Below are 16,997 nucleotides of genomic sequence, written 5' to 3'. Positions count from 1 at the left end.
CTTTACATAAAGTACCTCATTTAATCTTCACCAGAACCCAATGAGGTGTAAAGATGAGGAAACTGAGGCATGTAACTGTACGTACGGGAGTTGGAATTTGAGTGCAGGTCTGAACACACGGACGCCTTCACAGAGCCACTGTGTGCCAAGCACTTTGATTCTCAGATCACAGGATTAACACTCACCAGATAAGGAACAATGACACCAATCAGGACGTGCAGAGGAGGAGCAAGCCGGGTCCCTGGGCCCAGTGGCCAAGAGCCGTGAAATGGACTGGCAGAAAAGGTGCTGTCGCTGGCACCTGCCTCAGCCACTGGGGCTGCCGACCCCCCCCCAAGCAACAGGCAGTCAAGCCATCCAGGCTCCCCACTAGGGTGCTCCCTGGTGGCAGAAGGTCCTCAGCCTCACCAGCCTATCCCTCAGGCCGCCTGTGAGACTTTCTGTGTGGGAGAGGATGCCAAAGCTGCCGCCCGAGACATCTTCAGCCCCAAACGGAGCTGGAAGCGCCAGAGGTACCGGCTGAGCGCCCAGACCGAGGGCCTGCAGTTGCTGCCAGGTGCGGCCCTGCCCTTACCCTGACCCTGCTGGCTCTCTGAGGACCCCCCACTCCAGGACTAACACACTCGGGGCCAGGTCCTGCTCCCTAGCTCACGCTGCCCCTCGACCCCCCAGGTCTGATCCACGTGCACAGGCGGAAGATGTTCCAGGCTACAATCCTTTCAGTGGAAAACCTGCAAAGCAGCAAGTCCACGTGAGAATGACAGCTTTACCACCCCCCACACTTGTGCTGCACACCCGCACCCTGGACCCTCCTCACCCCATACCGCCCCCTCACCTGTCCTGCACACCCGCACCCTGGACCCTCCTCCTCCCATACCGTCCCCCCACCTGTCCTGCACACCCGCACCCGGGATCCTCCTTCCCCCATACCGCCCCCCCACCTGTCCTGCACACCTGCACCCTGGACCCTCCTCCTCCCATACCGTCCCCCGACCTGTCCTGCACACCCGCACCCTGGATCCTCGTCCTCGCACATCCTCCCACCCCAACCCCTCCCTGACTCCCCATAAGTGCCCCTCTCCCACCCCCAGGCGGGCCACCATCCTGGTGCGCCTGGACACTGGAGGCCAGGAGGGGCTGCAGTACCAGCCGGGGGACCACATAGGCGTCTGCCCACCCAACCGGCCCGGCCTTGTGGAGGCACTGCTGAGCCGCGTGGAGGACCCGCCGGCACCAACTGAGCCTGTGGCAGTAGAGCAGCTGGAGAAGGGCAGCCCTGGTGAGGGGCAGCCTGGGACAAGACAGGGCACACCGACCCCATGCCCAGCCCCACCCCTAGCCCCAGGCCTCCTGGAACTCAGGATCCAGGGCGTGGCCAACTCCTCCACAGCTCGGCAGCTGGGGTCAGAGCTGACTGCGCTACCCGATGCCAGGCTGGTCTTGTTGCTCGGCAGCTGGGGTCAGGGCTGACTGCGCTACCCGATGCCAGGCTGGCCTTGTTGCTCGGCAGCTGGGGTCAGGGCTGACTGCGCTACCCGATGCCAGGCTGGCCTTGTTGCTCGGCAGCTGGGGTCAGGGCTGACTGCGCTACCCGATGCCAGGCTGGCCTTGTTGCTCGGCAGCTGGGGTCAGGGCTGACTGCGCTACCCGATGCCAGGCTGGCCTTGTTGCTCGGCAGCTGGGGTCAGGGCTGGCTGCGCTACCCGATGCCAGGCTGGCCTTGTTGCTCGGCAGCTGGGGTCAGGGCTGGCTGCGCTACCCGATGCCAGGCTGGCCTTGTTGCTCGGCAGCTGGGGTCAGGGCTGACTGCGCTACCCGATGCCAGGCTGGCCTTGTTGCTCGGCAGCTGGGGTCAGAGCTGTCTGTGCTACCTGATGCCAGGCTGGTCTTGTTGCTCGGCAGCTGGGGTCAAGGCTGACTGCGCTACCCGATGCCAGGCTGGCCTTGTTGCTCGACAGCTGGGGTCAGGGCTGACTGCGCTACCCGATGCCAGGCTGGCCTTGTTGCTCAGCAGCTGGGGTCAGGGCTGACTGTGCTACCCGATGCCAGGCTGGCCTTATTGCTTGGCAGCTGGGGTCAGGGCTGGCTGCGCTACCCGATGCCAGGCTGGCCTTTTGCTGGACCATCCACACACCCTCAAATGCACCCCCACCGGAAAGCTGTCCCTTCCCTCCGGGCTCCTCCCGAAGGCTCCCCTGGCAATCTAGCTTGCTCTGGAGCTGGCACTGGGGCTATTTGCTGCCACATGAGTGCCTGGGCTTTATTTAAAATAAGGGTGGGTGGGATCAGAGGCAGAGGAGCCCAGACCAACCCAGTCCAGCCAGGGGCCCCCAAACAACACACTGAGGCTGCCCAGACAGGCCCATCAGCAGCTCAAGGGCAGGCTCCTAACAGTCCCCAAAATGCAAACATCAGCCCAGGCACTGCAGTTCTGTTAGGCCCTGTCCTCACAGCTCCCTGTGCACCATCCGCAGGTGGCCCTCCCCCCGGCTGGGTGCGGGACCCCCGGCTGCCCCCGTGCACACTGCGCCAGGCTCTCACCTTCTTCCTGGACATCACCTCCCCACCCAGTCCTCAGCTCTTGCGGCTGCTCAGCACCCTGGCAGAAGAGCCCAGGGAACAGCAGGAGCTGGAGGCCCTCAGCCAGGTTGGGGGCCCTCCCAATGAGGCACAGGGGCTAGAGATATGGGATGAGTTGGGTGGGGGGCCCCAGTGGCAGGAAACCCCCGTGCAAGGTCCTCCCTGGACTTTCTTCTCCTGACTGATGTGCACTGGTGCTTTAAGACCCAGCTCCCCAGGGAGGAATTCACGGCTGGATTCTACAGGTCTTAGAGAAAGCTCTGTTGGCCTGAACTGAGGAGGGAGAACCCCTAAGGAGGCTCAGCAGGGGAGGAGTGAAGGAGGGAGGTTGCTAGGAAGGGCTATGGGGCCCCTAACCCACTGCATCCTGCCCTGCCAGGATCCCCGGCGCTACGAGGAGTGGAAGTGGTTCCGCTGCCCCACGCTGCTGGAGGTGCTGGAGCAGTTCCCGTCGGTGGCCCCGCCTGCCCCACTGCTCCTCACCCAGCTGCCTCTGCTGCAGCCCCGGTACTACTCAGTCAGCTCAGCACCCAGCATCCACCCCGGAGAGATCCACCTCACCGTAGCTGTGCTGGCATACAGGACCCAGGGTGAGGCAACTAGCAGGAGCAGGCCTGGCCACAGTGGGGGTGGGACAGACCCCTCTCTGGTCCCTCACCAGCCTCCTCGCCACCCCCTAGATGGGCTGGGCCCCCTGCACTATGGAGTCTGCTCCACGTGGCTAAGCCAACTCAAGCCTGGAGACCCTGTGCCCTGCTTCATCCGGGGGTAAGTGAGATGGAGGACTCGGTGGGGAGCTGCCCAGGGCCAGGGTGGCAGCTTTGGTGAGGAGTGAGGAGCGTCACCGGTGAGGAGTGTCACTGGAAACAGGAGGGAGCTCTGTAACATGTCAAGCACATGGTGTTGTTAGGTCGCTTAAGAACCCTGGCTAAGCTTTGGCTCTCTCCTTCATTTAGACTCAGAGTTTTGCCCTGAATCTACAGCTCCCAGAGCCAGAGCTGAGATCAAACCAGCTGGCCCTGTGGCTTTCTGAAAGTGCAGTTTCTGTGTTTCTCTCTCTGTCCCTGGGCCGTCTGATGTGGGGCCGCATGGCACCTGGGAACTACAGTCACTATATCCTCACTCACTCCAGGGAGAACTGCTAGGTAGGATAAAGACCACCCTTGGCCTTAGCGTCACTGAGGGCTCAAAGAAGGTGAAGGATTTTTTTTTTCTGGACACGGAGTCATGCTCTGTCACTAGGCTGGAGTGCAGTGGCATGATCTCGCCTCACTGCAACCTCCACCTCCTGGATTCAAGAGATTCTCCTGTCTCAGCCTCCCGAGTAGCTGGGATTACAGGCACCTACCACCATGCCCAGCTAATTTTTTTTTTTTGAGACAAGGTCTCTTGTCACCCAGGTTGGAGTGCGGTGGCACAATCTCGGCTCACTGCAACCTCCACCTCCCAGATTCAAACAATTCTCCCACCTCAGCCTCCCAAGTAGTAGGTATTACAGGAGTGCACCACCACTCCTGGCTAATTTTGTATTTTTAGTAGAGACAGGGTTTCACTCTGTTGGCCTAGTCTCAAACTCCTGACCTCATGATCCACCTGCCTCCGCCTCCCAAAGTGCTGGGATTACAGGCGTGGGCCACCGCACCCAGCCCGAAGGTGAAGGATTTTAAGAGACCCTTCCTTCATGCTGTGTCCAGAAGTCTTGCTCCCTCTCACAGCCAGGAACCAGAAGTCCTAATAAGACTGAGAATAGTTCCTAGGCTGACATCAGCTGGGCCTGGTGACTCCAATCCACCCAGGAAGCTAAATGACAGATAAACTGTACCGATCTACTGAACATAAATTCAATACCACTATTAAGGGCATTTAAAATAAACACACTCAGTGAACCCATAATGAACTGAAAGTATGTCTTTCACTCTCCCCACATTTTCTAAATCCCCTGAGTCATCTAAGTATTCTTCAAGCCAAAATGAACTATATTTCCTTTGGCACAGTCTCCAGAAACTGCAGATCCAAGGAGTTTCAACAAGCAAAGTTTTTGTTTTTTTGTTTTGTTTTGTTTTGAGATGGGAAGTCTCTTTATGTTGCCCAGGCTGCTCTCAAACTCCCGGGCTCAAGCAATCCTCCCACCTCAGCCTCCCAAAGTGCTGGGATTACAGACATGAGCCCAGAGTTCTTTTAATAAACCCATCATGCTTACTATGAGCCAAACACTGCTTTAAGGACTTCACAAATATCAACTCATTTATCAGGAGAGCCTGGGTTCTCCTCACTCCACCCACCCTGCATGGTGAGAACAGGGGAGCAGGGAAGGCAAAGGGGACCTGATGGAGTATCTCTCCTGCTAGGGCTCCCTCCTTCCGGCTGCCGCCCGATCCCAGCCTGCCCTGCATCCTGGTGGGCCCAGGCACTGGCATTGCCCCCTTCCGGGGATTCTGGCAGGAGCGGCTGCACGACATTGAGAGCAAAGGTGAGGCTGGGGACTAGAGGACTGCTTGGAGGGGTGGGGCTGCAAGGCAGGAAACAGATAGGAAAGAGAGGGCAGGAAACGGAGGCCACAAAGCTGAAAAGATGCTCATGAGATGGAGGGGAGGGGAGGTACTGAGGCAAGGGCTGGGCCCTGTGTGTCTGGCTGCCTGGTGCCTGGCACATAGTAGGTGTTGACTGGATTACGGACAAAGGAAAATCGAATTTTGGAAGGGATAGGGCTAAGACTTAAAGAAGAACTGCCCGAGGTGGATTCTGGACTGTGCCAGAGCTGACCGGGGTCCGTCCAAGACCTAAGGATGCTCCAAGGTGTTCAGATTGAGCATGGGGTGCCCAGGGTAGTCTGTCAATCAAAAGAGGAGGGCTGTGACTGGGAGGAGAGTTAAAAGTGTGGGAGAATATGGAGTGGGAGCAAGGAAGGGGGCTGTGATGTCACACAGTGCAAAGGGCATAGAATTCTGAGTCCTAAGCCGCACATTCTAGCGCAGCTCCACCAGGGGCTACTACATGAAGGAAATCACTTCACCTGCGCTTCCCTTCCTTCTGTAAATCAGGCGTGCGCAGGGTCTCTGCGAAAGCATTCTGCACGCTCTTAGAGATGAAACAGCCAAAGTAATGGTGGCTTCAGCCCAAAATGCTGGGCTGCCAGGCTGGGCGAACACCGCTGACCCTGTGCCCTGGGAGAAGGGCCTTCCCAAGCCGCTGTTGCTTGCAGGGCTGCAGCCCGCCCCCATGACTTTGGTGTTCGGCTGCCGATGCTCCCAACTTGACCATCTCTACCGCGACGAGGTGCAGGACGCCCAGCAGCGCGGGGTGTTTGGCCGAGTCCTCACCGCCTTCTCCCGGGAACCCGATAATCCCAAGGTGTGAGACCGAGGGCGCAATGGTAACCTGAAGATAGGGAAAGAGGGGAGGACTCGTGCACTCCAGCGGGGCGCACCGACCAAAGCCCTCCCGCGACCACTCAGCCACCAGCACTCACTCCAGCCCACCCTAGTGCCCCGGCCCCTCTAGGCCCGCCCCGCCCCGCCCCCAGCCCCTCCCCTTCGGCACTGCCCCTCTAGACACCGCCCCAGGGCACGCAGGCCCCACCTGGTGGGCTCCGGAGTCTCTCACACCCAAGGCCAGCCAGCCGCCCCAGGCTGCGCCCCATGCCCACCCCACCAGGACCCGTCCTAACCCAGCCGCCCTGCAGACCTACGTGCAGGACATCCTAAGGACGGAGCTGGCTGCGGAGGTGCACCGCGTGCTGTGCCTCGAGCGGGGCCACATGTTTGTCTGCGGCGATGTCACCATGGCAACCAACGTCCTGCAGACCGTGCAGCGCATCCTGGCGACCGAGGGCGACATGGAGCTGGACGAGGCCGGCGACGTCATCGGCGTGCTGCGGGTGCGGAGGGGCGGGCCAGGGCGGGGACCAGGCCCAGGGCGTGCGGGGTTCCCGCTCAGGTCTCCAACTAGGGTTCTCATCCACTGCGCACTTTCCCGACAGGATCAGCAACGCTACCACGAAGACATTTTTGGGCTCACGCTGCGCACCCAGGAGGTGACAAGCCGCATACGCACCCAGAGTTTTTCCTTGCAGGAGCGGCAGTTGCGGGGCGCAGTGCCCTGGGCGTTCGACCCGCCCGCCTCAGACACCAATGGCCCCTGAGAGCCGGCTTTCCCTTCCAGTTCCTGGAGAGCGGCCGCCGCACTCAGGTCCGCCCGACCAGGACAAGCCCCGCTCCTCCCGTCTTGAGGTGGTGCCTTCCCACATCTGTCCAGAGGCTGCCAGGATTCAGCATTATTCCACCAGGAAGGAGCAAAACGCCTCTTTCCCTCTCTAGGCCTGCTGTCTCGGACCCGGGTCCGCCTAAATCTGGAAGGCCCTCCCAGCAGCGGTATCCAGGGCCTACTCCTAACCCCTTCCTGTTTCTTAGGCGAATGTTAGATTCCCCTTACCTTTCTCAGGAGTATCTTCCCTGTAAAGCCTAATCTCTAAATCAAGTATTTATTATTGAAGATTTAAGAGACTGTGCCAGATGTTACGAGAACTACTAAAGCGCCTAACCCAGCCCATGTGGATTACAATTATAAAATGACAAAATTTCTGTTGTAACCTGTGCAGTTGTGTGGGGGAGGAGGGGAAGGGGTTATTCTTTTGACAGGGAGTCCTGCACTCCACTTGACCCTGCACTCTAAAACATGGTTTCCAGCCAGTCTGGGCAGCTATCCCGTGCAGGTCTCAGGCTTGTGATGGAGAAGGCAGGTGCAGTACTCAGCTGCCAAAAGTGGGGGCTGCCAGAAGCAAGAGTCACAGAGATGTGCAACAGCCATGAGCGAGCTTTACTGCTTATTTCATACAGCACAGGGAGCCAACCCACTCCCTCAGATACCACACCCGTGCTGAGCACTCCCAAGTCCCCATCCCCTGCAAGCCCCCAGGAACCTGACAGTGCTGCCGGTGGCCACCAGCACAACAAATCCACGGCCTTAAAGCCCACTTGCCTCACTGTCACCCTTCCATTTAGCTCGCACTAGTCTTTGACCTCTGTCCCCCACCTGGAGGAAACTCGAGGACTTCTTCCCAGGCAGCTGCTCCGGGACACGCTGTGGGTGTGTCCCCTTCTCCCCTCTGGATGGGGGACCATCTCTAAGACTTGTTTCCAGTTGCCATCAGCATCTCCTCTCCTACCTTTTCTCTGTTCTCGGGGCGAGTTCCTCACTGACTCCCAGGTCCTGCCCCACTAAAGCACCTGGGCCTGTCATCTACGGGGCCTCTAGTGATGGCTCCATTGTTCTTCTACTCCACCCTCCGATCTCCTGTGGCTGCAGAAGCCAAGGCACCTGTGGGAGGAGAAGGCTCTTGGCAAGCAGTCTAGGGGTCTAGGTTCCAGAGATGACCACCCCCCATCACCCCAAATTCCCACCACTGCTCCCATCCATTCAAGTCTGACTCCAAAGCAACTGCCTACGCAGCCCTCTCTCCCTCCCCTCACAGGAGGCCATACTGACCCTGAGGAGTCCTCTCAGTCAGTGCAAGAGGCCTGGCCAGGCTCCTTCTGGGTGTCTGTGGTCACCTGAAACCTTCTGGGGAACAGATTCCGGGCCCTCTGGGTTCCCCACTGTTGTCTGGGGCTAGAGGCAGGACTGGAGCCTGGTGACAAAGGCCATCAGCTGGGCAGTGCCAGGATGCCCAGTGTCCACCAGGCTCTGCCACCTGCAGGCCCCACCCTCCTCACCATCACTTGACCAGGATGGCTTCTCTTCATCAGGCGAGGGTGGCTGTGACGGGCTGGAGCAGGGCCTGGATAGGTCGGAGGCCACAGCCTCGCCCCATGGCTCCTGCTGCTGCTGCTGGTGAAGCTGCATGGAAAGGAGGAGGAATGAGGGCTGCCCCCAAGGAGGGCAGGGCCCCAGAGGCAGAGGCTTTTCAGCTTCCTCCTGCGGCTGTGCTAGGCCCTCCCTCAGACTCCACCCCTGCCTCAGTCTCCATGTTGTTCACCTGCTTTCTCCCCACATTTCTCCTTCGGGCACCCTCTGCTCACCTGGTGCAGGTAGATGGCATGGAGACTCATCTCAGCAGAAGCAAGTTCTGGGAGCTGGGCCAGCTTCTGGCCCCCAGTGCCTCCTGGGGACACACAGCTGAAACACAGCATGAAGCAGGTCAGAAGACATACCCTCCTCCCGCCACAGCCCAGAGGGCTTGCCGTCTGAATCCCCCCACAGTGCCCCAGCTCCTCCCTCCTAGAGGATCAGCCCCACCCCCGACACCCCTGCATCTCAGCCTCCACTCCTCACCTGGGATCCTGGGCAATTCGGGAAATGGAGGCAAGGAGGCTGGCTGTGGCCGCAGCTGGACAGGGGGCTGTCGGGCTCAGGTCCCTCGGGGGCAGGAGAGGGTGCACCAAGAGGTTGGCCAGGAAGGCCTCAGGCTGGGCGCAAGAGGGAAGGGAAAGCCAAAGAGGGAGTCAGAAGAGAGGACAGAAAGGGAGTGGGGAGGAAGGGGAGGCCTAAAGAAGGCAGGAGAGCAGGCTGGGGGCGGGGCCGGTAAGGCAGTTACCACCCAAGGTGAGGCTAGAGGGGAAGGGTTTGGGGAGGAGTTGGGGGGTGAGGGCAGAAGGGGAGGCCAGGCTTGGGACTCACCAGGGGTGAGGTGCAGTTGCTGAGCACCCCCGGGGTGGGGGGGCTGCGAGCCGAGGTGGCGCCCCAGGCGGCTGCATCTTGTTGTACCCGGCCCCGGAGGTGCCCAAGAAACTTGGAGCTGTGCCCTGGGGGTTGCCAGAGAGGATGCGCCAGGGAGAACCGCATCAAAGAAAGCTCAGTCTTCCCGTCCTCCGCACGCTGAGACAGCGAAGCCTCCGTCTGCCCCGCTGAGAGCCACTGCAAGCAAGGACAGTCTTTCAGGTGCTAAGGACATCCAGCTTACGGGGTTAGGTGGGACAGGAAACACGGCCCCATTTTCCATGTGAGGGAAACAGAGAGTATGATGGGGACTTGTTCGCCATCACCAAAACCACAGCATGAGAGCAGAACCAGGGTCTAGACCCAGCTTGGGGATAGGACCAAGCCTCCGTGCTTTGCCCAGGGTGGTCTTGACAGCCTTGGTTCAGCCACCAGTCCTTGGTCCAGCCCCACCCACGGGCCAAGCCCATTCCTTGGCCCTCAGGGGGTTCTTTGCTACAATTTCCTGATATTACTATGTGCCAGCAGCTCCATTATGGGCTCCACAGACATCATCTGTGTCATCACAAGCCTGGCCTAGGCTGTGCTCTGGAGGGCACATTGCCATTGTCACCATCTGACAGACGAGGGCATGAGGTCATAGGGAAGGGAAGTGACTCGCTTAAGGGCACAGGTGGCAAGCAATGGAGCCAGGGCTGGAACCCAGGTCTGCTCCCGAGAGGCAAGCGAAATCCCACCCAGCCCAACCCCACAGGGCCAGGGCACGGCTCTGACCTGAGGGTGGCCATGGCGCTTCACATCCATGAGGGCGAAGGAACAGATGTCCCCAACCCCAGCCACATCCACAGTGAAGTGATGAAAAAAGTCGATAATCTCCAGGGCACGAGGGCGGAACCAGAAAAGCAGAAACAGCGGGGTGAGGAGGGGGGACAGGAGCTCCTCCAGGAGGGAGACCTGGGGAAGCAGCGGTGAGGCTGAGCAAGGGTCGCTGAGGGCCCCACCCGCGATATCAGGACCAAGCAGCCCCCAACGACCCTGGCCAGGGCAAGAAGCCTCCCACCCAGTCACTCCCTAGACTCCTGGGGTAGCCCTTTTGCTTCATGTCCTCCGCCGCCGCCCGCCGCCGCGCGGACCCTCACCGCTCGGTACTGCAGCAGCTGCGCCATCTGCCGGTACGCCCGGTCCCTGCCGCCGGGGCAGGGCTCCTCCGGGAGATAGTGCATGTGGGCCAGGGCCGTCTGCAGCAGGAGCTGCGGCGCACGACCCTGGCACTGCTCTTCGGGAATGAAAGACCTGAAGGGCGGGATGCGTGGGGAGAAGGGGCCTGCGGTTAGGAAGACGCGCGGTGGGATGCTGGGCTACAGGGCCCCGGTGGTGGGAGAGGTAAAGATTAGAGGGGGAAACCTCACATGGCACCAGATCAGAGAAACCGTCACACACCACACCCCGGGCATCTGCCGTCGCACCTGGCCACGGTGGCGGTGACCCCGAGCGCAGTCATGGCGGTGAGCACGTGCTCCACGGCTAGCACGTCCTCGTCATAGACGGTGAGCACAAGCAGCGCGGCGAAGAGCGCGCCGGCGAAGAAGACTAGCTGGCGGGCCAGCAGCGCGCGCAGGGGCGCGGGGGGCGCAGCGGTGCGCAGGAAGGCGGTGGCGGGGCGGTAGGCGCGGGCCAGGCGCGCGCGCAGCTCGTGCGGCAGCTCGTTGAAGTGGCGCAGTTGCAAGCGCGCCAGGCGGGACCAGCGGCGCGTCCCAAGCGCTCCGGGCTCACGCCGCAGCAGCTCCACGTGGCTATAGAAGGCATGCAGCATCTGCCAGGCCAGCACCAACGGGCTCAGAGCCAGGTTCAGGGCGGCGAGCAGCAGCACTGTGCGCCCCCAGCGTGCTGCCAGGGCGCCCCGCTGGTCGCTGCGTTTGTAGGCGTGCGGCAGCTCCCAGCCCCCGCGGAAGAGCGAGAAGGGACCGCGGAAAAGCAGCAGGTCGACATTGAGCGCCAGGCCGCGGCTGAGGAAACTGGCACTGCCTCCCCAGGGCAGTGTGCAGCGGGCCGGCAGCAGGCCCTTGTTGGCCAGCGCCACCTGGTAGTTGGTGTAGCGCAGGATGCGGTGGTGGACGTCCAGCTCCGTCAGGGGCCGCGGCTGCACGCACAGGCCCCCGCTCCTCTGCAGCGCCAGGAGACGGGACTGCACCTCTGCCCAGGGAACCGAGTTCAGCTCCTCCTGAAAGGGGAACTGATGAGAGCCAGCGACCCCCATTCCTCTCCACAGTGGTGCTCAAGCTCCACATCCCCGAGTGCACGGCCTGAAAACCGGCAAACTGAGTCTGCGGCCACAAACTCACCATGGCCAAGTTACATCCCTCATCGTCCCCCTCTCCCACCTTTCCCGTTCTGCCCTCTCTTAACCCTGTCACTAACAAGGGCACGCCCTACTTCCTTCATCCTCTTCTAAATTGCCCTGTTCCTCATCGGCCCTGCCATTCATGTTGCCAGTAGTCATGTGCTTCCTGGTGATGGCTCCAGACGTTGGACCTGGCTTCTCAGCTCCTTAAGAGCCTGAGGCCCTCTCAGTTGTACACACAAAACAGAATAGCTGACGGGGGGTGGTGGCTCAGGCCTGTAATCCCAGCATTTGGGGAGGTTTAGCGGGGCAGATCGCCTAAACTTCGGAGCGGGAGACCAGCCTGGGCAACATAGTGAGACACTGTCTCTACTAAAAATACAAAAAATAGCAGGGTGTGGTGGTGTGTGCCTGTGGTCCCAGCTACTGGGGGCGGAGGCTGCAGTGAGCTGAGATCACAGCACTGCACTCCAGCCTCGGTGACACACCTAGACCCTGTCTCAAAACAAAACAAAACAAAAACCAGAATGGCCGGCAGTTTGTGGGACACTCTCCTTCCTGTTTCCAGTGCACTCAGCAACTCTGGAACAAAATCCTTCCCACCTTCTGCCTGGGCATGCTTTACACCCCCAGCCCCACCCCACTCCAGCCCATCTTCTGCTCTGTCACCAGAAGCCTTCCCAGGACCCTGGCTATGTCCATGTCTGGGGTGGGGCACTGTCAGATCTCGTTTGGAGGCTGCAAACCTCACATCAGCCCAGTTTCACTCAGCTTCCCCAGTCCAGGTTAGTCAAGTCCCCCAGGCCAGCCTCTCCAGTCCATCCCAGTGTCTCCCCTTCCCCTCCCCTGGAAGAAACAGGGAGGAGGGGAAAGAAGGGAGGAGGAGAACGAGACAGGTGAGCAGTCTCCCGCCAGAGCCGATCCAAGGTCCAGCTTCGGCTCTCACCACCTCTGCTTCCCTGACCTCCTCCCTCTCCTTTGTTCAGGGACCTTCTAAGACCTCTCCCCTTGCTGCACAGGAAGGCTGTGCAGAGGGCTCCAGACTTCCTGGGGGAGCAAGGGAAGCAAGCTACAGAAGCCGACCTTTGAGCGGTGCCTTAAAGAACTCAGATACAGAAAAGGGAAGAGCAGCTCAAGACGGCAAAGAAACACAGGGCAGAGTGGAGCAGGGGACAGTGACAGGCCAAGGCAGTGGCTTACCGCAATGCGGGGATGGCACCAAAGGCTCTGTTTTAGGCTGGTGGGTCCATCTCCTCACTGCAGCTTCCAAAAGCTCATGGCTTTTCCCCACCCTCCTGTCCTGCCCACCCAAGCCCAACCCAAATTCCTCCAGCTCTGGAAAGCCAGATGGCCACCCTTCCTCTAAATATCCAATGTTTTTAGCACAAACATGTGACTATATGTCATTTTTATTTTTTTGAGACAGAGTCTTGCTCTGTTGCCAGACTGGAGTGCAGTGGCACGATCTCAGCTCACCGCAATCTTCAACTCCCAGGTTCAAGCGATTCTCCTGCCTCAGCCTCCCAAGTAGCTAGGACTACCTACAGGCGTTTGCCACCACACCCAACTAACTTTTGTATTTTTAGTAGAGACGAGGTTTTACCATGTGGGCTAAGATGATCTCAATCTCTTGACCTCATGATCTGCCTGACTAGGCCTCCCAAAGTGCTGGGATTACATGCGTGAGCCACCGTGCCAGCCATGTCATCTTATATGAGCCACCTAAATAAACTCCCTTAGGGTAGGGGCCGTGCTCTCTAAGTGGTGGTAGCCCCCTCCTGACATTATTCTGGGCCTAGGGCAAGTGTCAGTAAGGCCTCGCTCTTTCTGCCCTCTTTCCAGTTGGCTGTTTATCTGTACGGTCCCGCTTCTTCCCCCTCCTCTACCCACCCTCTCATGGCACCCTCCGCACAGATACAGGCACCCAGCTTACCGGGGTGATGTGCAGGGCCTCCCTGTAAAACACCTGGATGTCCCAGTAGCTGAAGAGGTTGCCGAGTGAGCGAAGCAGCTGCACCAACCAGAAGCCCGCAGCCAGGACCAGAAGGAAGACGAGCAGGGGGCTGGAGCGGATCCTGCATGGGGTCGGGTGGGCAGTGGGGGAGAAAGAAAGGTGGGCACCAGAGAGAGAGGGAGACCAGACTTCCGGGGCGAGGGAAAACCGTCAGGAGGAGGGGATCCAGCTAGACCAGCAGCTCTCAAAGTAGGGCCTGGGGCGGGGGCTGGGGGGCGCTGAAGTGGCCCTCACAAGTGTGCAAAGTCAAACTCTTTTCAAATAATACTAATGCTTTCTGATGTTTTCATTCTCGTTCTCTCATGAGCATGGAGTTTTCCAGAGGCTACAGGACATGTGGACATGTCACATCATACTGGCAGCTGATGAAACATGTGCTCTCACACTCTTACATTTTAAAGTTGTTCTCAGCTATCATTTCTTTTTCTTTTTTTTTCTTTTTATTGAGACAAGGTCTTTCTCTGTTACCCAGGCTGTAGTGCAGCAGTGGAATCAGGGCTCCTATCTCCCTGCCAAAGGCCTGGTACAGTTATTGATTGGTTGGCAAAGAGAACATTGCAATACACCCATTGAAGGAGGAAGGCTGTGAAGGTAACAATGAAAATGCATCATCTGCTGGGTGGGAGGAGGGTGTAGGGATGCTGCAGTGATCAGAGCAGTCACTGCCTCAGCCTCCTGAGTAGTTAGGACTACAGGTACGTGCCACCAAGCCCAGCTTTTTTTTTCCTTCCGGAGTCTCGCTCTGTCACTCAGGCTGAAGTACAGTGGCACAATCTTGGCTCACTGCAACCTCTGCCTCCTGGGTTCTAGCAATTCTCCTGCCTCAGCCTCCTGAGTAGCTGAGACTACAGGCACACACCACTATGCCCTGCTAATTATTTGTATTTTAGTAGAGATTGGGTTTCACCGTGTTGCCCAGGCTGGTCTCAAAACTCCTGTGCTCAGGCAATCCACCCGCCTCAGCCTCCCAAAGTGCTAGGATTACAGGCGCGAGTTACCGTGCCCAGTCAATTTTTATTTTTTATAGAGATGTGGTCTTGTTCTGTTGCTCAGGCTGGTCTCAAACTCCTGGCTTCAAGCAGTCCTCCTGCCTCAGCCTCCCCATGTGCTGTGCCCAGCCTAGTTTTAGTTTCTTTTGTTTTGTTTTGTTTGTTTGTTTGAGACAGGGTCTCATGCTGTTACACAGGCCAGAGTGCAGTGGTGTGATCTCAGCTCACTGCAGCCTTAACCTCTTAGGCTCAGGTAATTCTCTCACCTCAGCCTCCCAGGTAGGTGGAACTATAGGCACACACCACCATTCCTGGCTAATTTTTTTGTATTTTTAGTAGAGATGGGTTTTTTCCATGTTGCCCAGGCTAGTCCAGAACTCCTGGGTCAAGCAATCTGCCAGCCTTGGCCTCCCAAAGTGCTGGGATTACAGGAATGAACCACTGCACCCAGCCTAATTTTAATTTTGTATAAGGTAAATGTAGATAGATAAGACTCTCATAAACAAAAGCTCTTTAGGGTTCTCAACCAATTTTAAGTGTACTAAGATACCCTTAATACACTTTAATTAAGATACACTTAATTGGCTAGGCGCAGTGGCTCACGCCTGTAATCCCAACACTTTGGGAGGCCGAGGTGGGTGGATCACCTGAGGCCAGGAGTTCCAGATGAACCTGGCCAACATGGTGAAACCCCGTCTCTACTAAAAATACAAAAATTAGCCAGGCGTGGTGGTGCATACCTGTAATCTCAGCTACTGGGGAGGCTGAGGCAGTAGAATCACTTGAATCCGGAGGTGGAGGTTGCAGTGAGCCAAGACCTCACCATTGTACTCCAACCTGAACAACAAGAGTAAAACTGTCTCATAAAAAAAAAAAAAAGATACACTTAATACACTTAAAGTGTATATTAAGTGTATTTTTGGTCCTGAGACCAAAACCTTTGAGAACTGCTGCTCTAGACCACAGGACAAAGTGGGGCTCCTGTCTGCTCCTCTACCCGGTTCCTATGCTTCACCCCCAAGGCCCCACCACGTTGTCACTCACCTCTCAGCACACTGGGCTGAGGGTAGGATGGCATCTGACAAGGTCACTTTGCTGTGGAATGACCCAGGTCTGGTACGGTTGCTTGCTTGGTTGGCAAAGAGAACATTGTAATCCACACATCGAAAGAGGAAGGTTGTGAAGGTGATAATAAAAATGAATTGTCTGCCAGGAGGAAGGGGGATGTCGGGATGCTGCAGTGATCAGGGACAGCCAGGTGGGCTCCTGTCCTGGCTCCCAGAGCCACCTGGGGTCATCCTCCCCAACCCTGCCCCTGCTGAGCCCCTGGGCTGCTTGGAAAGTGTGGGGTGGAAGCAGCAGGCATGATTAAGGAAGCAGATGACAGGAGGAACACATGGGCCCAGGGGACTGAGTTCCATGGCCAGGCTAAGGGTCTCACCCCAGCTGGAAGACATCCTCCAGCAGGATGCAGGCAAAGCCATTCCGCTGGTGGTAGCTGTAGATGTGGCCGCATGTCAAGGAACAAGCCTGAGGCATGAGGGGCCTCTCCTGAGGACACCTCCCCTCAGCCCCAACACATCTCCCATCCATGACGCCCTCATGGAGTCTCCCTGCCAAGAATAGTGCCAGCTCTAAGGGGACCTTCCCACACCACCTTGCAGGCCTAGCACAAAGGATATCTTGGTGAAGAAGCTGTCCAGGTTCTGGATGTGATGCCAGGAGCCTGGACACAGAGGGGAGAGTGTCAGCCCCTGGCATGTGATCAGTCCTCCACGTTCTCAACCCAATGCCAGAGGCCCAGCCTGGGGTAAGTACTGGAGCTCCCAGGCACCACCAACCAGCTCCCACCCACATCCACACACATACCCCGGAGCCCTTCAGGGATGTGAAGCAGGGGTTGCTGCTCCTCCCCGTGGATGGGTGAGTCTTGGGACCCCTCAGGGTCACAGTCCTCCAGCCGCTCATAATCCTGCTCAGGGATCAAAGGGCCTATCCGCAGCCCAGGAGATTCCTGGGGGCACTGGTGTGAGGGAGGGGCAGTCACCGAGGCCAGGGGTGGGGTGGAGTGGGATCCCCAGGAGGGGGATGCAGAGGCAGGTGTCATTGCAGGTTGAACCTGTGTTGGGGGGGTGGCTGGGGTGGGGAAAGCACTGTGGCAAGGCTGAGAAGCCCCTGTCCCCTGTAGCACTGAGCAAGGGGGTCCTGGGGTGAGAGGGGAAAATGAGGAGGGAGAGCTTCTTGTATGAGGGCCAGGGGACAGAGAGAAGATGGAGATCCTCCCTCCCCCAGGTCCCTGGCGGGAAGGAGGAGGAGGAGGTGGCAGTGGCATGGGGAGGAGGGGCACCGATCCGGGCCCCAGGTCTCCCCACCGCCCCAGCCGCCCTCTACTCCTCCCCCAACCCATTCGGCTCACCAT

At 58.6% G+C, this 16,997-nt stretch overlaps 2 protein-coding genes across 2 annotated transcripts in view; one reads left to right on the top strand and one right to left on the bottom strand.

Annotated features, from left to right (window-relative positions):
* NOS3 (nitric oxide synthase 3) overlaps positions 1–7,162 on the top strand; it is a 22,187-nt gene extending 15,025 nt beyond the window's left edge. The window contains exons 17-26 of the mRNA XM_021665218.2: positions 424–556; positions 673–751; positions 1,092–1,279; positions 2,475–2,647; positions 2,960–3,170; positions 3,261–3,348; positions 4,929–5,050; positions 5,783–5,931; positions 6,263–6,457; positions 6,560–7,162. Coding sequence (XP_021520893.2) covers positions 424–556; positions 673–751; positions 1,092–1,279; positions 2,475–2,647; positions 2,960–3,170; positions 3,261–3,348; positions 4,929–5,050; positions 5,783–5,931; positions 6,263–6,457; positions 6,560–6,721 — 1,500 coding nt within the window. The 3' untranslated portion in view covers positions 6,722–7,162. The remainder of the gene's footprint in view (positions 1–423; positions 557–672; positions 752–1,091; positions 1,280–2,474; positions 2,648–2,959; positions 3,171–3,260; positions 3,349–4,928; positions 5,051–5,782; positions 5,932–6,262; positions 6,458–6,559) is intronic.
* On the bottom strand, positions 6,690–16,997 carry ATG9B (autophagy related 9B). Its single transcript, XM_012443214.2, has 14 exons — positions 16,448–16,997; positions 16,261–16,304; positions 16,020–16,084; positions 15,623–15,784; positions 13,509–13,650; positions 10,701–11,455; positions 10,374–10,527; positions 10,009–10,188; positions 9,196–9,432; positions 8,851–8,984; positions 8,598–8,694; positions 8,292–8,415; positions 8,065–8,206; positions 6,690–7,896 (listed from the first exon to the last, which is right to left on the bottom strand). The coding sequence occupies exons 1-13, from the start codon at positions 16,995–16,997 to the stop codon at positions 8,079–8,081; spliced, it is 2,772 nt and encodes a 923-aa protein (XP_012298637.2). The 3' UTR covers positions 6,690–7,896; positions 8,065–8,078.

This window comes from Aotus nancymaae, unplaced genomic scaffold (assembly GCF_030222135.1).
Source record: "Aotus nancymaae isolate 86718 unplaced genomic scaffold, 86718_ANA_hifiasm-v0.15.2.pri h1tg000002l, whole genome shotgun sequence".
In the NCBI taxonomy this organism is placed as follows: Eukaryota; Metazoa; Chordata; class Mammalia; order Primates; family Aotidae; genus Aotus; species Aotus nancymaae.
This window is presented reverse-complemented; position numbering and strand designations above follow the sequence as displayed.

What these genes read in the sequence shown, in the direction of transcription:
- ATG9B (XM_012443214.2), bottom strand. Translation starts at nt 16,997, where the DNA reads ATGGTGAGCCGAATGGGTTGGGGGAGGAGTAGAGGGCGGCTGGGGCGG. An exon ending in GCAACTGCACCTCACCCCTG is followed by an intron (nt 8,985 to 9,195) that starts GTGAGTCCCAAG and finishes TCTTGCGCCCAG; the next exon opens with CCTGAGGCCTTCCTGGCCAA. An exon ending in CGAATTGCCCAGGATCCCAG is followed by an intron (nt 8,695 to 8,850) that starts GTGAGGAGTGGA and finishes GCTGTGTTTCAG; the next exon opens with CTGTGTGTCCCCAGGAGGCA.